The sequence below is a fragment of the Lontra canadensis genome, unplaced genomic scaffold (assembly GCF_010015895.1).
Source record: "Lontra canadensis isolate GAN:19392208 unplaced genomic scaffold, GSC_riverotter_1.0 scaffold111, whole genome shotgun sequence".
Taxonomy (NCBI): domain Eukaryota; kingdom Metazoa; phylum Chordata; class Mammalia; order Carnivora; family Mustelidae; genus Lontra; species Lontra canadensis.
In genome coordinates this window covers 6,504,730-6,530,335 of record NW_022631105.1, presented here as the reverse complement: position 1 = coordinate 6,530,335, position 25,606 = coordinate 6,504,730, and the positions used below count along the sequence as shown (strand labels likewise).

The following is a 25,606-nucleotide window of genomic DNA, read 5'->3' as shown; positions in this document are numbered from 1 at the left end:
AAGCCTCCGGGGGTAAACGAGCAAACCACTCGCGGGCGCCGCTCCGCCGCCGCCGCCGGGACGGAAGTGGCCGCCGGGGCCGGCAGGGGGCGCGCTGCGGCGACCCGCGGGCGGCGCGTCTAGGCCGGAGCCGTTCCCAGGGTGCGCTCGGTGTCCACAAAGCGCCAGCTGAGGGGCCGCTGCGGGCCGAGCGCCGCTGAGCCTGCCCGCCGCCTCCCAGCCTCGCCGGCCGGCCGCACCGCCTCCGCTGCGTCCTCGCGCCCCAAGCAGCCGCGCGAGCCCGGGCGGGGAAGGCAGGGCCGGGCGGGCGCCGCCTGCGGAGAGGCCGGGGGCCGGCCTGCGTGGGACCGCGCGGCGGCGACTCCTCCGGCGACTGCGGGCCGGGCCGGACACAGCGCAGGGCCATGGCCGAGGCGGCGCCGGCTCCGGTAAGGGCGCTCGAGCCCGGGACCGTCTGGGCGCCTAGGGCTCTGCGCCGCAGACCCGAGGGAGGGGAGCAGGACCGGGCGGCCGGCCTGTCAGGCTCCGGGCCCCGGAGCACAGGCGCTCCCGGGGTCCCGCTGGCGGGGAGAGGCCGGAGGGGCCGGGTGGGACGCCGACGCCGAGCTCCGGGCTGGGAGGGCGCGCCCCCTCCCCCATGGCGAAGCCCCCGCGGGCCCAGGGCTCCCCCTTCCCATTTGGACGTTCGTGGCGGAGAGCGCCTCTTCCGCTAGTGAAAGAGGAATGAGTGAAGAGGGGCTCCTCCCGCTTGGTGTCAGCCCCCCTACAGCCCGCCAGACTTGGGGGCCATCAGCCGTTCTCAGCTTCGGGAGCCGTGGGCACAGAATCACCTTCGTGCAGGCCACCTGAGCCTCGCACAGCCGCAGATGCGGCGGCGACGGGAGCTCCTAGGCGGGAGGAAGGTCTGCGTGACTCGGGGACCCCCAGTGCCCAGTATCTGACAATGCCCGCCGCGCAGGAGGCCCTCGGTCAGGACCGCTCAATGACCGACTGGCTGGTGCGGGTTCCGAGGGCAGACGGGATACGCTTTTACGTGTTTATTCATTTCGCGGGTGTTTACCGCAGGCGCGCAGCGTGCCTAGCAGTCTCCCGGTTGCTATAGCTGCAGAGATGACCAAGAGAGTCCTTGCGCACAAGAGCCACGTAGGATGAACGGGGACGGGTCCAGAGGCATAGCCCTGAAATATGCCTTGGGTTTGTCAGCTAAGAAGCTGGTCACCCAGCTTGGTCACCCCCAAGGAGCGCCGTTTTATGGGCCAGGGGCCAGAATGAGCAATCGAGGAGTACCTGGAGAGTGAGACGGGAAGGAAAAGAGGGAACAGTAGCAGTGGGGTGGGGAGTAGCGCAGATGGGAACGCAGTTTCGGCCCTGACACCCATTTTCCTTTTTCCGAGATAGATAGAGATATATATATATATATATATATATATATATATTTTTTTTTTTAATGTGGTAGAGATGATTATGTCTCTAAGGCCAACCCTATCTAAGAAATATGATGGAAACTACAAATTTAACATTACATTTTCTAGTAGTCACATTCAAAAAGTAACAAATCAATGAAATTTAATTTTAATATATTTTATTTAAGCCAGGGCCCACAGAATATTTCAGTGCATAACCAATATTAACAACTTAATTAAGTTTTACATTTCCCCCCCACACTGAGTGTGCAAAATCTGGTGTGTATTTTATACTTACGGCACATCCCGATCACAATAACCACATGTGGCTACTGTACTGAATAGTGCAGGTCTGTCTTTCAGAGAAAAGAATCAGGAGAGATTGAAATACTGACCATAAAAAAAAAGAGAAAAGAACAATGTCCCTCAAAATATGGCAAGAGTTTGGCTTTTAGAGCCTAAGTGGAGTGATTAGTTTTAAAGAGGATGACACTTTCCCTGTGGGAATGGAGAAAGCATGGTTAAGCTACTGATGAGTTTGAAGTGGGAAGGGATGTGGAAAAAAAGGAGAAAGTTGAGAGAGTTTCAGCGTCATTACTCTAATTTTCTTTTCAAAGTAGGAGGCCATGTTGTCGCCTGAGATTGAGGGGGCCTTGCAGGGGACCAGAGTCTTAGTGCTGGTCACATTCTCCCTGCACCAGCACCAGCGGCATCAGCATCAGAATCAAAATGCAGAATCGGGTTTTCCTCCCAGACCTCCTGAATCAAAGTCTGCATTGTAACAAGCTCTCCAAATGATTCTTACGCACATTAGTTTCAGGAGCGTGCTGGGGGTTTGCCGGGCTACTTTATGGAATGGGAAGAGAAGCCATGGGGGGTGAGGGGAGGGCACCAGGCGGCGCTGAATTCCTGCTGCTTTGCTTAGAGACCATTGGTGTGTGGTGACACCAGTTTTCCCTGGTGTGTGACTTCCTTTAGTCGGGTTTACCAGCTTGCTTATAGGAAGAGAGAAGGAACAGTTAGACAGATTCAGAGCTGGAGCCGGTGAAGCAGAGAAGGGGTTGGAGGTGGTTGAAATGATCAACCGAGGAAAAAAAACAAAGGCAGGAACAGGCTAGTAAGCCAGGAGCAAAAGGCATGGTCAGGGGGTTAGTAGGATTGAAGCGCAAGTAGCCAGTGAGCTGGAGAGTTGGGAGCTTGTGGCCGGGGAGGGCATTATCAGATTCATGGAGTCGGAGGGCTTTGTAGAGGTCGTTCTGGTCCACTCCTATTTGTTGTCAGAATTTTTTTTTAAGACACTTTTTGTCTTGCAGCATTTTCAGTGACTAGGCAGCCTGTTACTTTCTTGGAGAGATCTAGTTTCAAAAATTATTCATACAGGCCAGGGTTTGCCTGCCTAAGAATTCCACGTTGGTTCTAGTTCTGCCCTCTGGAGTGAACGCAGTATAATACTGAACAAGTGTGTTCTGCCTTCTTTTTTGTTTGTTTGTTTTAATTAATTTATTTATTTGACAGAGATCACAAGTAGGTAGAGAGGCAGGCAGAGAGAGAGGAGGAAGCAGACTCCCCACTGAGCAGAGAGCCCGATGCGGGGCTCGATCCCAGGACCCTGAGATCACGACCTGAGCTGAAGGCAGAGGCTTTAACCCACTGAGCCACCCAGGCGCCCCTGCCTTCTGTTTTATAGCCATCAAATATTTGACATTAGCCGTCATGTTTTCTCCATGCTCAACATTCTCAGCTTTAATGAACTATTACTGAATGGTATGGTTGTGGTTTGTAAGCGGGGTGGTGGACAGGGCCAGAGCATGTCAGTAAAGGGTTTATCAGAAGGCAGTGAGTTCAGTGAAAGCGGGAAAGATCTGATGCACTTAGGCCTTTTCCAGAAATAGAGGGTACATCAGCAACCTGAGCCTCTGGACGGTTGGCTCTAGGGCCTAACGTCCCAGGTAATATGCCAGGTCGGTTCTCCACCCCGTTTCACTCATTCACTGTCTTACTTCATTCATCTCTGACCCACCAAAGCAATTCTCTTGGCTTTTGATGCTGATGAGCTCCACAAAGATGAGGCTTATGCAGGCAGTGTGAAAACGAGATCTAGATTCATCTCAGCTGGTCAACCAGTTAACCAGTACCCCTTTGATTTTAGTTTGGTGTAGGGCTCCTTCCAACACTCAATGTCTTGTCTCATCTCTCCAATGCATGTAGACTTCTGAATGGGACTCTGAATGCCTTACATCCCTGCAGCCCCTTCCTCTTCCCACGCCCCCAGCAGCAAATGAGGCGCACCTGCAGACCGCAGCCATCTCCCTGTGGACGGTGGTGGCAGCCGTGCAGGCCATCGAGAGAAAGGTGGAGGTCCACAGCCGGCGACTCCTACACCTAGAAGGACGGACAGGGACGGCCGAGAAGAAGCTAGCCAGCTGTGAAAAGACAGTGGCTGACCTTGGGAACCAGCTGGAGGGCAAGTGGGCCGTGCTGGGGACCCTGCTGCAGGAGTACGGGCTGCTGCAGAGGCGGCTGGAGAACCTGGAGAACCTGCTGAGGAACAGGAACTTCTGGATCCTGCGGCTGCCCCCGGGCATTAAAGGAGATATCCCAAAGGTAATGCCCTCCCTTCTAGATGGAAAGTGGGGCCCCGGGTCCGTAGACGAGGAGGAGGCCTGTTGGCCAATCAGGCTAAAGGAAAGATGAAGATTTTTTTGTTTATCCCTTTGGGAAGCATTTTATGTCCCATTTAGCAGTGATTTGAAGTGTCAAACTTAAGACTGGCAAACTCTTTCCAGTTCGCAGTTGACTACTTGGCAGATAGATTTTTTTTTTCTCTTATGCTTTTTCCTACCCTCTGTCTCCGACTCACTTTCTTTTCTCTTTTCTTTTCTTTTCTTTTCTTTTCTTTTCTTTTCTCTTCTCTTCTCTTCTCTTCTCTTCTCTTTTCTTTTCTTTTCTTTTCGTTAACCTGCTTGCCTCAATCTTGGTGTGGAAACTAAATTAAATATGTAAGGGATGCCTGGTGGCTCAGTTGGTTAAGCCACTGCCTTTGGCTCAGGTCATGATCCCAGGGTCCTGGGATCAAGTCCCACATCAGGCTCCTTGCTCAGCAGAGCGTCTGCTTCTCTCTCTGCCTCTGCCTGCTTGTGCTCTCTCTCTTTCTTCCTCTCTGACAAATACATAAATAAATAAAATATTTTTTAAAAATTAATTAATTAAATATTTAAATCAGCCTGTTTGAATGTGTTGGTGGTTCTGGTGAAAAAGAGGACAAGGGAAGAGCTGTAGGGTAAATGGTTAATATAGGGGTTTGGGGCCCTATAGGTCTGGACCTATAGAGGTTGGACCTTCAGCATCCTTTACAGAAGTGTGCTGTGTTAGGACCAGCCCTGCTGGAGGGAGTAGCCCATAAACCAAAAGAAGATGAACATCCTTCTTAATAAGCCATGGACTATAGCCTTGAGGCGGCTAGTTTCCTGGAGCAAGAACTATTTGCTCCATATCTATATCCAGAAGGCACAGCATTGAACAATTCATGTAAGGGTCCCTGGAGCTTAAATATTAGTGGAGAAAGAAAGATAATATAAACAAACAAGAAAATAAATCCATTTAAGTGCATAGATAAAAATAAAAGTGCTATTTGGTGACTTATTTTATTTATTTATATATTTACTTATTTATTTTTAAAGATTTTATTTATTTATTTGACAGACAGAGATCACAAGTAGGCAGAGAGAGAGGAAGCAGGCTCCCCGCCGAGCAGAGAGCCCGATGTGGGGCTTGATCCCAGGACCCTGAGATCATGACCTGAGCCGATGGCAGAGGCTTAACCCACTGAGCCACCCAGGCGCCCCATTGGTGACTTACTTTAGATGGGATTTTCAGAGAAGTCCTCGTAAAGGTGCTGATGTTTAGGCTGAGACTGAATGACAGGAAGGACCTGGCTGTGAAGGTCTGAGGAAGCGCTGTCTAGGCGGAGAGGGTGCCAAGTTCAGAGTCCCAGAGACACGGACAAACGCGGAGCACTCGGGGCAAGGGGAAGGGCCCATCAGCTGGTGTGTGGTGACTGGGGTGGGGGTAGGGGTCAGTCAAGTCATGCAGGGCAGTTTTTCAGCCCTGACTTCTTACATTTTGTGGACACCACAGCTAGAGATTCTGATTGAGCGGGTCTCAGATAGGGCCTAAACATTAATAATGCTTGCTTGCTTGCTTGCTTGCTTGCTTGCTTTTTTTTTTTTTTTAACTGATTGATTGATTTCAGAGAGAGAGTGGCCCAAGCATGATGCATGGGTGGAGGGGGCCGAGGGAGAAGCAGACTCCCCTCTGAGCAGGGAGCCTGATGCAGGGCTGGATCCCAGGACTCCGGGATCATGACCTGAGCTGAAGGCAGACATTTAACCAACTGAGCCACCCAAGTGCCCCGACATTAATAATTCTTACAGCTCCATTAGTGGAGTCCAATATGCGACTGGAACTGTGAATCACTGACATGGGGGTCTGGAGACCAAGGTAAGGAATTGGTTTTATGTTGGGTGTAATGGAAAGAAATTGAGGGTTTTAAGCAGAGGAGTTATATCTGGTTTATATTTTGAACAAATCGCTTTGGCTCCTCTGTGGAGGACGGGTCAAGGTGGTAGGAACAGAAGCAGGGAGAAACACAGTAGGCACCTGTAAGGGGTGGGGGCGATGAGCATGGCTTGGGCAAACGTAGTAGTTGGGGAGATGGACAGTGGACAGATGCAGGACGTTTGGTGGATTGATGGGTGGGGGTCACTGATGGGAATTAGGGAATGAGGAACGAAGAACAGTGATCATTGTAAATTTGCTGTGTGATAATGCACTTAGAACTTGGGGTTTTTTATTTTAAAGATTTTATTTTTGCAAGAGAGAGGAAAAGGGAGAGTGCACACACGTGGCCAGGGAGAGGCGGAGGGAGAAGCAGACTCCCCAGTGCGCGGGGAGCCTGATGGGGGGCTCGATCCCAGTCCCTGGGTTCATGACCTGAACCGAAGGCAGCCGCTTAACTGACTGAGCCACCCAGGAGCCCCTAGGGTTCTTTTGAAAATTATTGAAGCACTTAGAACAACCCTAACTTGCTCAAGATCACATAGGTGGGAAATACAAATAGTAGAGTGATATCGTAACCCAGTTGGCTCCAGAACACATGCTCTGACCCACCGTAGGTTCACTGACCCGTAGGCTCCCAGATGGGAGGTGGTGGCATTTACTGAGATGGGGACTGTCTTGAGGGGTGGGAAGGAATGAGGACTTCTCTTCTGGCAGTACTGGGTTTGAGATGCTCATGACACATTCAGGAGCGATGTTAAGTGGTCTCCGCAGCTCAAAGATGAGGAGTATTTGGCAGTCACTGGTGCACAGATCACACCGTAAGTCATGAGGCTGGAGGTCATTGCCTCAGGAGAGAAAGTGGAGAAGCAGGGGGAAGAGTCCCAGGATTATATCCAGGAGCAGCAGAGCCAGCAGAGGAGGCTGAAGAGGAGTGGCCAGTGAGGTGGGAACAAGAGGGGAAAGTATGTGGGGTCACAGGACAAGGAGAACAGGCATTGCAGGAGAGACTTGTCCTTTGGGTTGCATGTGACCGAGAGGTCCAGAAAGACCATGACAGAGTATGCTTTGGCAACACAGACCTAACCCGTGGCCTTGCCAAGAGTTCTCTTGGCCCCGTGCATGTGTTGGGGGTGGGGTTGGGGGGAGGGATAGAAATCTGAAAGGGGACGGGTTAAAGAGTGAGTGGGGAAGAGAGAATGATGACCGATGCCTCTGTGCAAGCTTGTCCACATCTGACAGAGAGCCTTCCCCACTGTGGTTCACATGTGTGTCTACAGCCTCTCCTGGAGATTAGCAGAAAAGCTAAGTTAAAGTGTGTATCCATTGTCTTACCTGGAGAAATGGGTAACAGTTAAACTCTTAGGGTGCTTGGGTGGCACGTGACTTGGCTTTGGCTTAGGTCATGATCTCAGGGTTGTGAGGTGGAGCCCCATGTCAGGGTCCGTGCTCAGCAGGGAGTCTGCTTGAGTTCCCTCCCTCTCTGCCCCTCCCTCCCCAAATAAATAAAATCTTTAAAAAAATATGTGAACTCTCCATCTTAAACTCCAAAATCATATATAAAATAATGGGATTTTTCTTAAAGATTTCTTCATGAAATTAGAATATACTGGTGATTTACTAGCTTTAAATATGGGAAGTAAAATCTGTCTTTGTTGAAAATGCTCTTATTCTGTCCTTACTTTTGAGGGCCAAGTTCAGAATAATTTTCCCACAGTGCTCTTTTTGTGCTCTCTCTCTGTCAAAAAAATAAATAAAATCTTAAAAAAAAAATTCATGATGAAATAAATACAACATAAAACTTACCATTTTAACCATGTTTAATGTAGTTTAGTGGCATTAAGTACATTCACATTACTGTGTGATCTTCGCTACCATCCATCTCCAGAATCTTCCAAACTGGAACTTTATCCCCATTAAACACCCCAGCCCTCCTGTCCTACCCCTGGCACCCACCGTTCTGCTTTCTGTCTCTGTGAATTTGACTATTCTGGGGACCTCATATGAGTGAAATCATCTACTCTTTGTCCTTTCGTGACTGGCTTATTTCATGCAGCATAACACCTTCCAGGTTCACCCATGTTATACTGTGTCAGCGTTTCCCTTTTTTTTTTTTTTTAAGATTTTAAATTTATTTGTTTGACAGAGAAAGTGAGAGAGCACAAGCAGGTAGAGCAGCAGAGGGAGAAGGAGAAGCAGGCTCCCCAATGAGCAGGGAGCACGATGCAGGGCTCGACCCCAGGAGCCTGGGATCATGACCTGAGCCGAAGGCAGTCGCTTAACAAACTGAGCCACCCAGGTGCCCCAGCATTTCCTTTTTAAGGCTGAGTAATACTCCATTTCTCTCAGAACTTTAAAGGCATTGGTCCTTTGTCTCAACATCAAATGCCATTGATGAAAACTATAGTGTCAAATCAATTCCAAATTAGTATTTTGGTATTCGGAATAAATACAAAATCCATGTGTAAGAAATGTATTTTCTTCTCTCTAGAAGTTTTCATCTTCCATTTGTACTTGTTTTTCTATAATGTGTTGGAATTGTGCCTGAGGTAGGTCTTTTAATATTTGTGTCAGGCACTTGGTATGAGCTTTCAGTCAGAAAATGGGTGTCTTTCCAGCTCTGGGAACCTTTCTTCCATAATTCTGTTTTTATAATATCTCATCCCCATTTCTCCTGTTCTTTCAGGAAAGGTGGATCATCATCTTTGTCTCTAAGTTTCCCTTCTTGTTATTCACGATTAGTGGAATTCCCTGACCATTCTTTCCAGCCTTTCTCATTTTTATTTTAACAACTTAATTTTCAAGGATATTTATTTCTAGCTCCTTTTTTGGAAGAAACCTGAATTTTTTTTTTTTTTTAATTTGACAGAGAGAGACAGGGAGAGAGGGAACACAAGCAGGGGGACAGGGAGAGGGAGAAGCAGACTTCCTACTGAGCAGGGAGCCTGATGCGGGGCTCGATCCCAGGACCCCGGGATCATGACCTGAACCTAAGGCAGACACTTAACAACTGAGTCACCCAAGCACCCCAACCTGAATTTTTTTAAATGGATGCAATATATGAATTTCCCTGGAAATATGTGTTAGAGGTTTGTTTGATTTGTTGGTGTTTTTTTTCTTCTAGGATAGTTCTTAGTGTTTGTTAATCCTTGTGCTGTAATTTTTTTTTTTAAATATTGAATGATGCTAGGTTGTATATGTGTAAGGATTTGACTGATTAATAGGTTAATTATAGGAAGCTGGCCTCTTTTCTCTGCCACCACGTGAGTCTGTTTAAAAGGTTTTATTTTTGTAAAGATTCTATTTATCAGGCAGAGAGCACAAGCAGGGGAACGGGAGAGGGAGAAGCAGACTCTCCGCTGAGCAGGGAGCCTGATTTGGGGCTCAATCCCAAGACCCTGGGATCATGACCTGAGCCAAAGGCAGACACTTAACCAACTGAGCCACCCACCCACCCCCATGTGAGTCTCTTTAGCCAAAAGATCTTTCTTTTACAGGAGAGAGCTATCTCCACTGATGCTAGATCTTGGTGGACTTGACTTTGAGGTGCTGTGTCAAGGAGCAGATAGGGAGTGCAGGGACCACCCAGAGGCCAGGAGTAAGGCAGTGCCGTGTTGTCAACACCCACCCTGGGACCGCATGCTGACTTCGTGCGTGCTGTTCCATTTCCTTAGAGGTGATGTCTGCGGTGTCAGCTTCGGGGTCAGTGCTGCTGCTTGGTCGCTCTGCTAGGCCTGCCGAGATGACAGGGTAAGAGTCCCTGCTATTCTGAAGACAGACCTTCAGACTGCAGTCTCTAATCACCTTTATTCCTGCTCCGTGTCTCTGCAAGCTTTGAGCTTAGAATTCTCTGGATTCCTCAACTGTAGGCCTTCCTGTGCGTGGTCAGAGCGGCAGTTCCCTCGAGCACCTTGGGGCCTAGCACATACCTGTCCTCTGTGTCACAGTGAGAAGCTCTTCAAAAACTCTGGCCCAACGATGGCTTCTCCCCGTTCTTGGCACTGCTTTAGATTTCAGACCTCTGAGTTAATTTACCGGCATTTCAGGAGCGCTCTGGGAGGGAAGGGAAATGTGTACGGGCTTAGTTCATAGTCTTGAACCAGAAGCCCGTCCTGACCCTTTATTTTTATCATGATTTTATCATATATGTTTCTCTTGTACCATCAAATCTCTTGTGTAGTGATGTTAGATGAAAATACGTTATTGAGTATCTATTCTTGTCCCCACTCTGGCTTTAGATGCTGAGCAAAGTATAAAATGACAAATTATTGTCTAGTCCCTAAGAACAAAATTTCTAGTTAGGGGGGAAAAATTCCACAAACGAAGCAATTGGAAAATAAAGCCAGTTGCCTCATAGTATTGTATAGACCTTTGTTTGTTTCTTTTTTTTTTTTTTAAGATTTTATTTATTTGACAGAGAGAGAGAGAGCACAAGTAGGCAGAGAGGCAGGCAGGCAGAGAGGAGGAAGCAGGCTCCCCGCTGAGCAGAGAGCCCGATGCTGGGTTCCATCCCAGGACCCTGAGATCATGACCTGAGCTGAAGGCAGAGGCTTAACCCACTGAGCCACCCAGGCGCCCCTAGACCTTTGTTTCTTAATGGGTATGTTAAGTTTATGAAGATGAGTATGTATGCTTTTTTTTTTTTTTTAAGATTGTATTTATTTGAGAGAGTGAGACAGAACAAGCAGGGGGAGCAGTATAAGGAGAGGGAGAAGCAGGCTCTCCAATGAGCAGGGAGCCTGTTATGGGGCTTGATCCCAGGACCTTGGGATCATGACCTGAGCTGAAGGCAGAGGCGTAACTGACCCAGCCACCCAGGTGCCCCGAGTATGTATTCTTTTTATTGGATTTTTTAATCTTGAGAAAACGTGTGTGTGTGTGTGTAGTAGTAGTAGAAGTAGTAGTAGTAGTAGTAGTAGTAGTAGTTACCAGGAGTCTTTCTTGTTCTCTGATTTTCCTTTTCTCATGGCATCCTGTTTTATTTTATGGGTGGTGTAATATCTCTCAGATCTTTGTGGGGATACTACTTAGGAGGTAGCAGTAGTGTGGTTTTGTTTTTTAAATTCTGTTGCCTAGGCATTTCTGTTCTTTACACATTTTACCCCCTCATTTTTTTTAATTTTTAAGATTTTATTTATTTGTCAGAGAGAAAGAGCGTGAGCACAAGCAGGGGGCACGGCAGGCAGAGGGAGAAACGGGCTCCCCGCTGAGCAAGGAGCCCGATGCGGGACTCGAACCCTGGACCCTGGGATCATGACCTGAGCCACCCAGGCATCCCTCCTCCCTCATTTGCTGTTCGTGTGGCCGGCTGTTCTAACTGGTCCTTGAGACTTCGTACTTAGCTTGTATTTCAGAGTTTAACGACAGGAAGCTCCAGTGATGGGAGAGTGAGCTCGCCTCGTAACCAGCAGCTAAACAGCAGAACCGGAAAGCGCTGTGAGAGGTCATAGTGTCCACACCGAGTACCTGGGGAGGCAACTCTTGTGTTTCTTTCCGGGAGAACCTTCCACTTTTTGCCGAGGCAAAAGTGCCTCGCTTTAGAAAAAACTGTGCTGGAGGATGGGGTGTTTCTGTTCTGCAGATGACCATCCCCTACATGAAGCCTGAACTCCAGCCAGGCAGGCTTCAGAATTCTCCTCTGAAAGTTCTCTGCAGTCTTCTGTGCTTCCGTGTTTTCCCATTCCCGTCAGGCCTGTCCATAACCTGTCCGTCTTTTAGGACTAACCAGAGCCCCACCTCTTCTAGACTCATCCCATACCCATTGTAGCTTAATACCTAAAATTTCTGGTCCATGTCTTTAGTTTGAATGTAATCCTATGCTTATTTTGGGCAGAAACCAGTTTTTATGATCTTGATAATTAGGATAAGCCTTGTATTTAGTGGATATTCAGAATATGTTGTATTGTGTGAACTTAATAGCTGCTCTGCATTTGTGCCCGTCTCTGTGAGGGACTGTTTACAAGTAATGTCCTCCAGCCTCCCAAAACTCGGAACCCTAATTTATCACCTTTCTCCCTGAAAACCTCTTGGACTTCTGGAGGCTGAATCTGTGCCTTACATTTTTCCTGTATCCTTCCAGCAACTCACACAGTGGTTTGTGACAAGTAGGGACTCAGTGAGATACTGAATGACTAATCTGCAGCAGGGGGACCTAAGCCCAGTGTGATTATCATTCCAGGTGCCGGTGACATTTGATGATATCTCCATCTACTTCTCCACTCCAGAGTGGGAAAAACTAGAAGAATGGCAAAAAGAACTTTACAAGAATATCATGAAGGGCAACTACGAGTCTCTCATCTCCATGGGTGAGGCCAAGCTGTCACCTTTTGAATGAGGTGACCGTGGCTCCAAGGGGGCTTTGAACAGGCCCTTGTCCCCAGCAGTCCTCATTTTCACTCGGTCCTCACACACTTCACGCTTGATAGCAAACCAGAGATTTCCAGTTTGCCCTTGCTAAGTGGGAAATCATGAGCTCTCCTTCTGCCGATTTGCAGGATGGAGAGTGCAGCTCAGGGTTCCGGCTGGGCCGCAGGTGGTTTCCCTGGGTGTCCTTCACTTTGAAAGGGCCTTGTTCTCCGCCTTGAGGCACATTGTCCCTGTCCCTCAGTGAAAGCAGCAGGCGGCCAGGGCTGATGTGGCATGTGTACCTTCCCACACGTTACCGCTCCTCTTACGTGCTTTCCAAAGAGAGAGTGTCCATACAGGAGGTAAATCCGTGGGGCCAAGTGCTACAGATTGGGAAAGGAATCCCCTGGGACCGTGGACCTCAGAGCCTGTAGCTCAGGCTTAATGGCAATTCGTTGTCGTCCTCATTGATCTCTTGGTCACCCCCCCTTTCCCTTCTTCGTCTCCTAGATTATGCCATGAATCAACCTGATGTCTTATCTCAGATTCAGCCAGAAGGAGAACATAACACAGAGGAGCAGCCAGGACCAGAGGAAAGTGAGATTCCCACAGACCCCAGTGAAGGTAAGTAGCGGACGAGATTGTCCCCTCCTTGTCTGCCTTTTCCGGTCAGAGACAGTGTGGCTCAGAGCCGAGTAAGCAGGGCTTGGGGCTTCCAGAGGCTTCCCATGCCAAAGCAGCTAGACCGTGAATGGATCCTCAGGCATTTAAATAGGAGCGAGCACTTAGACACTGCGGGTCCCTTGCCTTCTGCCATGAGTACTGCGAATCTGGGGCTGTTAATGGTATCCCACGACGAAGTTCTGAGACCTAATTATTTAGTAAAATAAACATGTCCCTAGATGGCAGGGGAAGTAGTTGCGCTCATGTGAGGGGAAGTGGCTTCAGTGAGTGTACACCCAGTTGTTCAGAAATGCTGGGGGCGGGCTGGGCGTCTGCACGGTCCCTGGGAGACGCACTGAGCCAGCAGAGCCCGAGGATGTCCACCTGGGCCAAGTGGACTTCGCCTGGCTTGGGAGGCGGCTAGCGCTGCTGGACGCTCCCTAGTTTATTCGGCGGCCGCTGGCTGACCCTGAGCGGGAAGGACTGCTCAGCCCAGTCCAGCGGTTTTCCTTCTCTCACATCTCACCTCTGCTGTCAGCAAACCTCATCGTTTCGTTCTTTGCTGGACAGAAAGTTCACCCTTCAGACATCTCTATTAGATGAACTTTTCTTACCACCTACCCCTCTCCCATACACTTGTTATTTTTCTCTAACATCTTATTATGAGACTTTCCAAACAGAAAAGTTGAAATAATTTTGCAGTGAACACCTAGATACCTACTACCTAGATTCTGCCGCTAATATTTTACTCTTCTTCATTAGCAGTATTTATCCATCTCTGCATCTCTGTCAATCCATCCTATTTTCAATGTATTTCCAAATCAATAAAGACATTAATACATTTCCCCATAAATAGTTCAGGATGAATATCATTAACCTAGAGTTCAGTTTTTTTTTTCCTTTGGAGGTAAATTTTACATAAAATGAACTGCTCAGATCTTAACATTCTCTGATTTTTGAGGAATGCATGTGTCTGCCACACATATTCTCTTTAAGAATGTATGGGTGAGGGCGCTTGGGTGGCTTAGTTGGTTAAGCATCTGCCTTCAGCTTAGGTCATGATCCTGGGGTCTTGGGATCAAGCCCTGTGTGCGGCTCCCTGCTGGATGGGGAACCTGCTTCTCCGTCTCCCTCTGCCTGCTACTCCCCCTGCTTGTGCTCTTTCTCTCTAATGAATAAATAAAATCTTTAAAAAAAACAAACAAACAGGAAAGAATGTGTGGGTGATTATATTAAGCAATGTAACAGGTTGAATTTGATTAACTTTATGTCATGGATATAAATAATCTGAAATCATATCAAAAAGATGGGTGACTTGATTACAGTAATTATTGGAAATTACTCCTTAGTTTACATTATTAGTTCTCTGACAGTTTTCAGCTAGTATAAATCAGTGTGTCATTTTATTTTGGGGGACAAATGGCAGAGGTGTAACTTGGTTTTGTAATGATGTGTGAAAGTTTTAGTTAGCTGAAATCTTGCCAGTTCATTTTTACCGGGGTTAAGACTCCATTTGGGTGGTCAACCAAATATGTTAGCACAGATTTACATAAAATTAAACCATCAGTGTAAGCATTGGATTTCTTTAATGCTTTGGTTAGATTCTGTGCAGTTTTAGCTTACATTGCTGATTATCCATCTAGATATTTACTAGAACTTGAGGATAGAATTCAAATGATTTGGACTGATCAATATATAGCATTTTTTAAAAGATTTTATTTACTTATTTACTTATTTGGTAAAGAGAAAGAGAGCAGGGGGAGGAGCAGAGGAACAAGCAGACGCTGCACTGAGCAGGGAGCCCAATGCGGGGCTCAATCCCATGACTCCAAGATCATGACCTGAGCCAAAATCTAGAGTCAGATGCTTAACCGACTGAGCCACCCAGGCACCCCTATTTTTTTTCTTAAAGATTTATTTATTTATTTGGGAGAGAAAGTGTGTGTAAGTGAGGGGCAGGAGGAGAGGGAGAAAGAGAATCCCAAGCAGACTCCCCGCTGAGCGTGGAGCCTGACGCAGGGCTTGATCTCATGACCCTAAAATCACAAACTGAGCCAAAATCAAGAGTCAGGCACTTAACGGACTGTGCTACCCAGGCGCCTCAGTACTTGTTTTCTTTGAAGATATGCTCCAGGGGCACCTGGGTGGCTTGGTCAGTTAAGCGTCTGCCTTTGGCTCAGGTCATGATCCTGGGGTCCTGGAACTGAGCCCCAAGTTGGGCTCTGCACTCAGCAGGGAGCCTGCTTCTCCTTCTAACTCTGCCCCTCCCCCTGCTTATGATCCCTCTTTCTCTCTCAAAAAAATAAAATCTAAATATATATATATATGCTCTAGGCTATGCTGGGGGTCCCCAAGGCCACCCCCAGGTTCGTTCCTTTACTAGGAGGACACACAGGGTTCAGCATAAAGTCATGCTTAGGGTTAAGGTTTATTACAGCAAAAGGACCCAGAGAAAACCAGCAAAGATAAAAGGCGCACAGGGCAAAGTTTGGAGGGAACCAAGGGCAACCTTCCAGAGGCCTCTTGCCATAGAGTCTCACAGGACACTTGCTGTCCCTCTAGCAATGAGTTGTGACAACATGTGCAGTGTGCTTTCTCCCAGAGAAGCTCATTAGAGCCTCAGCATCCAGGGGTTTCACCGTGAGCTGGTCATGTAGGCCTCCTCTGCCTCACACCAGAATTCTAGACCCCGGAAGGCAGACAAATGCTCAGCATCGGCGACAGTGCACAAACAGGTTAGGCCTGGTGCAGCACTCCTAACACTGCGGGCAAGTTTTCTATCTGCACAGGGATGTAAACCTTACAGGCAGGCCCTTTTGAGAATAGGCAGTCTCAGGATGCCTCTTTCAGATTTTCTTTCTCCTAATGCACAAAAAAACTCCCGATTCCTTTCCGTGGAGAATAGTAATAAACTGTCTGCTTATTAGGGTTCCTAATAGATTGTCCCACACAAATACTAGGTAAAGGTACTAATTCGAGGCCACTTTAGTGATATAACTAATAAAATATCTTTTTGATAGATTGTTCTCCATTTAGGGTTCTTTTAAGTAATCGCTTTACCCAAAGAATCAATTTTTTTTTTTTGCTTTTCAGCAAGCAGCCTCCCTTTTCTAAAACATAGTTTTTAAAAATCAATTTTCACATACTGTGTAATTTGTTGTTAGACCAGAGTGTTTATATTGGAATATTGATGTACTTTTAGAAACCTTATTTTTTTTTTAAGATTTTATGTATTTATTTGACAGAGATTACAAGTAGGCAGGGAGGCAGGCTCACCGCTGAGCAGAGAGCCTGATGTGGGGCTCGATCCCAGGACCCTGGGATCATGACCTGAGCCAAAGGCAGAGGCTTAACCCACTGAGCCACCCAGATGCCCCTCAGATTTTATTTATTTGACAGAGAGAGAGAGACAGTGAGAGAGGGAATATGAGCAGAGGGAGAAGCAGGCTTCCTGCCGAGCAGGGAGCCTGATGCGGGGCTGGATCCTAGGACCCTGGGATCATGACCTGAGCTGAAGGAAGCCACTTAACGACTGAGCCACCCGGGGGCCCCTAGAAACCTTAATTTAAAACAAACAAAGAAGCCTTAATTTTCTAAAATACATTTGTATTTTATTCATATTTCTTATAAAGCCCATAATTTATTATTGTATTTCATTTTGGAGCTTTAGAAGAGCTGTGCATTATAATTAAGTTTATAGGTAGAATGGTAGGAGGGATTTGACTATAGTGATGGTAAAATGTGACAGCCCTTCCCTTTTATGTCCAAATATCTTGGAATTAGTTTTACATTCTGTCTCTGTTCCCATCATCTGAATTTGATGAAGAGAAAGAAAAATTATCATATCTCCCTAAGGAATAGTCATTGATGCCTGGTGTCTTGGATAAAATTGCATATAATTAGTGGAGAACAGTAATGAGTGGGAGGACGCAGAAAAATATAATCTTGAGATTTTCTGCAATTCTTCTTTAACTGTAGGTATCACTAGGGCCACGTGCAGACCAGCTGTGTGTGTGTGACCATTATTTGGTGACTTACAACTTGAATATTGAACTACCAAGTTTTTAAGAATCTTTTGGAGAAATACTTGACCCAGGAAGTTCAAATGGAATAATTACTGAAAGTCCTTTATCTTTGCCTTTCTTCTGGTTCAGAAGCCATGAACTCATGCCAAGACTGTAGCATGACCCAAAAGGAGAGTGAATTCATTTCTAAATCTTGCAGCTGTGGGGAGACTTTGTGGGTCATTGTTTCGGGAGCGTTGCGATGATCCCGTCTATCCCGTCTGCGTCTGTTCATTCTGGTCCAGCAAGGCTGTCTTTTCCTAAACAAAATCAGTGATTAAGGCACATGCCAATAAGATAATTCTTTTATTTTAGTTTATCGTATTGGAGAACAAGAATCATTCTGGGAATGAGAGCCCTTGGAGGTTTTACCTTGTTACACCAGCATTTAACGCGTTCACCGGACAGCGCTTCAGTCCCACATCTGTCCCACAGAAAGTTTCAAAAGAAAGTTTTATTTTTACCAGTGGTTGTTTCACAGGTCAAGTATTGTTTGTTGTCTGCTTAAAAAGTCCGATCTCAGCATCATTTTAACCCGGTTTATACTTTCGTCCATACCCCAGAACCTCAAGATTCTAGCCTCTTTGCAGACAGCATGGGTCCTTACACACACATACACAGACACACACATGCATAAGCACACACCATCAGATTTCCTCATAGTAAAAATGACATTCAAACAGTATAGACATTAAATTTTTATTTTTCTATTTTTATTTATTTATTTTATTTATTTTATTTATTTATTTTTAGTTTTATTTATTTTAGAGAAAGCGTGTGAGCAGGGGAAGCGGCAGAGGGAGAGAATCTCAAGCAGACTCCCCACTGAGTGCAGAGCCCTACACAAGGCTTGACCTCTCGACCCTGAGGTCATGACCTGGGCCAAAACCAAGAGGTGGAAGCTCAACCGATGGCGCCACCCAAGCGCCCCTCAGCTTTTCTACTATTAACTTCCTCGCAAAACTAGAACCTCAGCATTTTTCCATTTCCTCCTACCTGATTAGTATTCAGTTTTTCTCTATTCTCTGGCTTTCTCCAAAGCCTGCTGCTGGCGTGAACCAATGATTTTACTTTCGTTCTATGTTTCTGTACCTCTCCACTGTTGGGGTTCCTCAGGCCTGTGAGGGTTGTGCTTTGAGAGCTGCTGTGGTGGCCTGACCAGCAGTTGCCATATCCTGTCGCCATGCAGGTGTCTGTAGGAGGCCATCACAGTACTCAAGTTCTGCTCCTTTCTTCTCACTTCCAAAAGGTCCTCACGCTATCCTCCCACCAAATTATAGGAGCCACTACAGTATGCTGTGCATTCTGGGACACTAGTGCCAAGCCCCAATTATTTTATCAAATCAGTATTTCCTTAGTTGTACTGATGTAGTTAAATGAGCAGGGAACTTTCAGCATCATTATTCAACAGGATGGGTTAGCTTCCTGGGGTTCTCATGTTCTGTGAAGATATACTTAGCCAGTGGGTTCTAATAACAACAGCCATTTACATTTCTGGAGAACTGAGTTGCTTTTTTTACCCTTCCTTAGTTTTTATGGTTGACTGCTGACTAATGTAACAAAAGATTGGGAAGAATCCAAATACCCATCAATAAGGGACTCTTGAAGAAACAATGGGACTACTACATAGTGCGGCTGTAAAAGGAATGAGAAAGATCTCTGTGTACTGCTACACACGGATGCCCAGAATATATTGTCAAGTAAAAAAGGGGTACAGAACAGTTTGAGTAGTATACCATAGAAAGAGGGGGAAAAAATGAAGATGTATAGATATTTCCTTATATTTTTATAAAGAAACAATGGAAAATTAAAACAAAAATCAGTAAGAGTGACTTTCTATACAAGGAGAGAGAGATTTGAGATGGAAGCGAGTCCTCTCTGATTATATTTTATAGTTTTGATTTCAGAACCTTATAAATATTTTATAAAATTTTAAAAAATTAAAAAAAAATCAGGCACAGGCTGAAATAATTACCGTATGATATGTGCATAACATACATATGTAGAATAGATTTCCTTCAAATGACTAAAACAATATTTTAACTGTATATCCCTAGAGGGATAGATCCTGAAGACTAAGGGTCACAAAATCTTAAATTGAGTTCATATTTTTGTTGATATATTGGTATTATTTTGACACAAGTATTCAGATAAAGCAAAGATTATATTAATGTCATGAGAAACCAAAACTCTCAGGGTAAGGGAGATAATATACAAATATAAAATCAAAGGACTTGGGGCACCTGGGTGGCTCAGTCATTAAGTGTCTGCCTTTGGCTCCGGTCATGATCCCAGAGACTTGGAATCAAGCCCCGCATTGGGCTCCCTGCTCAGCGCAGAGCCTGCTTCTCCCTCCCCCAAGCCCCCTGCTTGTGTTCCCTCTCTCGCTGCCTCTCTCTGTCAAATAAATAAAATCTTTAAGTTAGTTAATTAATTAATTCAAATAAAGTAAAAGGACTTAAAACCCTGTAATCTTAAATATGAATCATAAATTTTAACATAAATTCATGAACTTTTTTCTAAGGGTGCCTGGGTGGCTCAGTCGTTAATCAACTGCCTTCAGCTCAGGTCATGATCCCAGGGTCTTGGGATCGAGCCCCACATCAGCCTCCATGCTCAGCGGGAAGCCTGCTTCTCCTGCTCCCACTTCCCCTGCTTGTATTCCTTCTCTCGCTGCCTCTCTCTCTGTCAAATAAATAAAGAAAATCTTTAAATAAGTTAATTAATTAATTAAAACAAAGTAAAAGGACTTAATTAAAACCCCGTAATTGTAAATATGAATCATAAATTTTAAGATAAATTCATGAACTTTTTTCTACAAGATAACGTATTTTAATAGCTCTGTGGAAAGGAGCTAGAAGCAACAGCATCCTATGAGCAGTTAGTACCCTTCTCATCCAGATCGCAGTCTCTAAATTCCACTTCGCAGATCAGCGATTGTGTGGACGGAGCCGGAAATATACAGGATGCACCTGGGATAGTCTGTGACATCAGAAATGAAGGAAACTAGATGTTTGATATGTGAAAAGACAGAGCTGCTCTGAAGAGGCTCCTGCTGGCCAAAGAAGGGACAATTGGAGCGATGAATTGAAACTCATCAAACAGATAACATTCTACGAGTTCATAATGATAAACCAAAAAAAGAAAAAAAAGTCAAAACCATTTGAATGACATTGGGAGGTTTTTACTTTTTTTTTTTTTTTTAAGATTTTGTTTATTTATTCGAAAGACAAAGATCACAAGTAGGCAGAGAGGCAGGCAGAGAGAGGAGGAAGCAGGCTCCCCTCGGAGCAGAGAGCTGGATGCGGAGCTCAATCCCAGAACCCTGGGATCATGACCTGAGCCGAAAGCAGAGGCTTTAACCCACTGAGCCACCCAGGCGCCCTGACATTGGAAGGTTTTTAGCGCGCTCATTCAGAAAATTGATGAAGAGAAACAATTGTGCATTTTAGAAGTCTTATAGGTTTGATGAATAGAAAGTTCTTCCTCTGGATAGCTGCGAAAAGATCCTCTTCGTTAAACCCTGTCCGTCCTCTCCTGCTTTTCTCTTTCTACATGTGTGGGTATAAAATCTGGGAGAAAAGAAAGATAAGGTTGGACTGTGTTTAATACATTTCATCTTGTAGTTTAAAGAGGGAGCTGGAAGGGCAGCCTGGCTGCGTGCGCCAAAACCTGCATCCCCCCAGTGTCGCCGCACAGCTGCCAGTCTTTTGGGCCTTAGTCTCGTCAACCTCGTATTTCTGCTTTGGACACACCTTTAGATTTCCGTGGTCTCTGATTTAAAAGGCATTGGGCAAAAACAGTGAGTTCTGCCTATTTGTTACACATAAAACCAGAACCTGCCTACAAGGCTCTTTGGAGAAATAGTCTAGTTTGAGTTTACTCTCTGCACCTTGTCAGCTTGCCAGCTTGTCCTTTCAGGCCAAAAAAGGCTATATAGGCCTTGGCTGGGATGACACACACAGCTGTTTCTGTACTGACCAAATGAGCCATGTTATGTGCAAAGCTTTTAGAGGCTGTTCTTTTTTCTTTCCAAAAGAACGCCCCCTCTCCCCCCACCAGGCTGGAGGGACTCACAGAGACTATTCTCCTCTCTCCTGGGGGTTCAGGAAACAATGAGCTGTATCATTTAATAGGCAGAAGTAATACAATCTTTTAGAGCCCAGAATTGGAAACCTGGAAAGTATGTTTAAGGAGTCAGATCTGCGTTTAAACAGACCTGACTTTGTAATTCTGGGGATGCCTTTGTTTTTTTAATTAACATCTAAGGAAAACCTTTTTGGTCAATCTTGGTTTCTTCTGCCTTTTTCCTGTATATTTTATTTTTATTTATTTTTTTATAAATGTCTAAGATTTTATTTATTTATATGAAAGACAGAGATCACAAGTAGGCAGAGAGGCAGGCAGAGAGAGAGGAGGAGGCAAGCTCCCTGCTGAGCAGAGAGCCTGATGCGAGGTTCGATCCCAGGACCTTGGGATCATGACCTGAGCCGAAGGCAGAGGCTTTAACCCACTGAGCCACCCAGCCATCCCTTTCCTGTATATTTTAAAGCAAACCTTTGATAATGTGACATTTCATCATAAATACTACCTTACTGGCAATGTATTTAACCTCTAGGGGCCCTCTCTACCAAAATGGAGAAAATAGACCCTGCTTCATTATTTCATAACCAAAGCTGTGAGAGGAAGTGAAAACATTTTGGAAGTGAGAGTGCTAACAAAATGGAAGGCACTGCTAATTCTAGAAGTATATCAAGGTGTCCTCTCCAAAATAAAACCTATGATTTGTTTTAAACTGAAAATAGTCACTGAAGTTGAGTATATCATGTAAAAATACATAAATGTGGCTTCATTTCGAACTGGTTCTCCAGATGCTGTATGCCTTTTTTTCAAGGCTGGTGCAGTTTTGGTTTTGTAATCAGAGATAAATATTTGGGCAAGACAGTGTTCAGTAAGCCAACATGATCATTTTCACTTTCCGAGTCGAGCCCTGAAGGCCATTCTCTTCCCCCCAAACAGAGCCTGGCATTTCAACATCAGATATTCTGTCTTGGATCAAACAAGAGGAAGAGCCCCAGGTTGGGGCCCCACAGGAGACCAAGGAGAGTGACATGCACAAGGGTGCCTATGCTGGTGAGTGAGGAATCCGAGATACCCACACCCAGTTTCTGCTCAGGCCAGGACTGGCCGGGGAAGCCGCAGATGGGAGGGGGTTGTGGAGGCCAGGAAGTGGAAAAAGAATGGGGAAAGGGATGTGGGGGGAAGACAGGCTCAAGGAAGTTAGAGATGAAAATGAAATCAAACTAAGATGAATTTTAAATGAGAAAACACACTCTTTTAAGTATAAAAACAAAGTAGATCTGTTAGAGGAAGAAAAAGAAGTGCATTCAGAGGGACCAATGGCATGAGAATGGGGAAAGACACAAAAACATGGGAGGATCATGTAGAAAAGGATAGAACAAAAACGGGAGGAGACTAGCCATAGCAACAAGAGTGTCCTTAGAGAGGCGCGAATGTCGCCGAAGCGCTCTCCCTCAGGACAGACGGTGGTGGCAGAAGCAGCAAATCGCTTCTTTCCAAGAGCCTGAACTTCAGCGAAATTTTGCCTTCTGAATTGTAGAAGAGACTCTCGAGGCCAGAAGGAACCCATTATATGATTTAATGCAAGCTATTTTTAAGGATCTTCTATTCCCTATGTTCTTTTAGACTCTAGGAAACAGAAATAAATAACTGTTACTGCTCCTCGGGTATTTATATCGGGCACACACACATCAGTCCTGGGCATGCCTACTGCTAAGTGTCCGCGGTGAGTGGGCCGGGTGACTTCTATAAAAGAAATGAGGAGTTTGGAGAACATACGTCAGTTTTAGTTTGGGTGTCCAGATAAGGCCCACAGCAGGCTGCGAAGCCAGAATTGGGCCCCACAAGATTGGTGGGATAAGGTTGGGCATACTTCTGGAAGTCGGGAAGATAGGGGTGCGGGCTACAAAAGGGAGGGCAGCCCGAGCAGAGATGCAGAGGCAGAAACAGGGGCTCAGTTTCAGGGAAAGCAGGGAGCGCTCACGGGAAGGATTTATCTGGCAGACCGAAGAGGAGTAGGAGTGGGTGAATGCGGAATTTTAGGCCTTGTCACAAAAGGGAACAGAGTCAAAGGCCGAGAGTTGAGGAGAAACCTAGCGAGAGGAGCGCTGGCAGGGCAGAAGCGGGCGTTTCTCCCTTTCGGAGCGGGCTGGGCGGGGGCGGGGGCTGAACAGGCACCGCGGAGAGCTCTGATGATTTGCCGCAGGGACCGTCCAGGCCTTGATGCTTGTCTCAGATCGCCACTGACTTCCTCTCTGGGCCGGTTAGCTCAGAGCGGCCTGCGGCGGCCGGATAGCATTGCGGGGAGCCGCCACGAGGCCCAGACCGCTGCTGCCAGGTGTGACTCTGAGTCCTTTCTTTCAGATGAAGATCTCGTCATCAAAGCCGAAAGCCTCGCGAGAGCCTCCTTGTGCCCAGAGGTCCCAGTCACCTTCTCTTCACCACCCGCCGCGAAGGATACTTTTTCGGATGTGGCTTTCAAAAGCCAGCCGTCCGCCTCCATGGCGCCTTTTGGACGTCCGGCCACGGACCTGGCCGAAGCCTCCGAGGGCCAAGTGACCTTTACTCAGCTGGGCAGCTACCCCCTGCCCCCTCCCGCCGGGGAGCAGGTGTTCTCGTGCCACCAGTGCGGCAAGAGCCTCAGCCAAGACATGCTGCTGACCCACCAGTGCGGCCACACCGGGGAGCACCCCCTAGCCTGCGCCCCGTGCCCCAAGCACTTTCCCCCGCAGGCCGAGCTCGGTGGCAGCTCCCAGCCCCACGCCAGCGAGACGCCCCCCACCTGCCCGCACTGCGCCAGAACGTTCACGCACCCGTCGAGACTCACCTACCACCTGCGCGTCCACAACAGCGCCGAGCGCCCCTTCCCCTGCCCCGACTGCCCCAAGCGCTTCGCCGACCAGGCGCGGCTCAGCAGCCACCGGCGCGCGCACGCCAGCGAGAGGCCGTTCCGCTGCGCGCAGTGCGGCCGCAGCTTCAGCCTGAAGATCAGCCTCCTGCTGCACCAGCGCGGCCACGCGCAGGAGCGGCCCTTCTCCTGCCCGCAGTGCGGCATTGACTTCAACGGCCACTCGGCCCTGATCCGCCACCAGATGATCCACACGGGCGAGCGGCCGTACCCCTGCCCCGACTGCAGCAAGAGCTTCATGCGCAAGGAGCACCTGCTCAACCACCGGCGGCTGCACACGGGCGAGCGGCCCTTCAGCTGCGCGCACTGCGGCAAGAGCTTCATCCGCAAGCACCACCTCATGAAGCACCAGCGCATCCACACGGGCGAGCGGCCCTACCCCTGCGCCGACTGCGGCAAGAGCTTCCGCTACAAGCAGACGCTCAAGGACCACCTGCGCTCGGGCCACGGCGGGGGCTGCGGGGCCGACAGCGACCCCTCTGGGCAGCCGCCTGGCCCCCCGGGGCCCCTCCTCCCGGCGCTCGAGGCCCCCGGCCTGGCCGCGAGCACCGAGGGGCTGGAGGCCAGTCAGTGGTACGGGGACGGGAGCGGAGGGGCCGTTCTCTGAGCCTCGCTCCTCCGGTGGCTGTCTGTGCTCCCCGGTTTCCAGCGCCCGAGAGCCCCTCCACGCCCTCCACCCCCTGCAGCGATCGCTCTGCGGCTCGCCGGCGACAGGGGATCGCAGACACTTGACTAGAGACATGCTGGAAGTTTGGAACTTCACAACATCCCAAGAACACCTTTCGAAATCCGGAAAGACCTGGAATGGAGCCCAGCATCCCGATCTTTACAGAAGTATTACCTAAGCAGAAGTTATGTAAGAGGGTTGCAGAGAGGTTGGAAAGCGAGATTTGGCCCGGGTTAGTCCATCCCAGGGTGATACGTTGATAATGACTGTGGCTCTCGGTAGAGACAGGTGCATGGGAGGAGCCTCCAGATTTGGAAGCCCATCATGAGGCATGAGGGTGTTTCATTGAACCTCATTGATTCCCTGATGGTAAGATAGTTGTTAGAAGAGAGTGTTGGACCCTCGGGCAGTGGTACCGCTTCTCCCTGGTAGGAGCTTAAAGTCGGCTCCTGTGCTCATGCGCCGCCTCTCCCAGAATGGTAACTCAAGACTGCCTTCCTAGGTTTCCTAGACTAATTCTTCTGATACGTTTTGTTTAATTTGGGGGGGGGGGGGAGCAAGAAGTCTGACTTTTAAAGCTTCTTAAGGAGAACGGGTCTTTGAATAGTTTGATTTGCAGAATTCAGGCTTTTACTGGCATTTAAACTGCTGGGAACATTTGCCGAGGTCCTGGTTTAAAAAGTGGAAGCAGTGTTCTCCGAACTAGCTTTAAAATCTAGGGAGCCCAGAAAAATTTCAGATGAGCCTAAAATGTGTGCCTGAACCATGTTTCTTATAAGGAGTCATTTATGTCCAATTTTTCTGTATTTGCAAGCTAATAAGCTGATTTTTCCGTTCCTGGTGTCTCGTGTTCTTGACAGTCCTCAGCAGAAAAGATCACAGCACTTTCCGGAAGCGTGATGGAGTTTCAGAAAATGCC

At 47.4% G+C, this 25,606-nt stretch overlaps 1 protein-coding gene across 1 annotated transcript; it reads left to right on the top strand.

The window, feature by feature from the left end:
• The first annotated feature begins 138 nt into the window (after window positions 1-138).
• On the top strand, window positions 139-25,524 carry ZNF398 (zinc finger protein 398). Its single transcript, XM_032840267.1, has 6 exons — window positions 139-428; window positions 3,612-4,007; window positions 12,139-12,265; window positions 12,816-12,929; window positions 22,052-22,165; window positions 23,477-25,524. Exons 1-6 carry the CDS (start codon window positions 405-407, stop codon window positions 24,625-24,627), a joined length of 1,926 nt encoding a protein of 641 aa, XP_032696158.1. The 5' UTR covers window positions 139-404; the 3' UTR covers window positions 24,628-25,524.
• The last annotated feature ends 82 nt before the right edge of the window (window positions 25,525-25,606 follow it).

What these genes read in the sequence shown, in the direction of transcription:
- ZNF398 (XM_032840267.1), top strand. Translation starts at nt 405, where the DNA reads ATGGCCGAGGCGGCGCCGGCTCCG. An exon ending in CCGAGGCGGCGCCGGCTCCG is followed by an intron (nt 429 to 3,611) that starts GTAAGGGCGCTC and finishes CAATGCATGTAG; the next exon opens with ACTTCTGAATGGGACTCTGA. An exon ending in TTAAAGGAGATATCCCAAAG is followed by an intron (nt 4,008 to 12,138) that starts GTAATGCCCTCC and finishes TTATCATTCCAG; the next exon opens with GTGCCGGTGACATTTGATGA.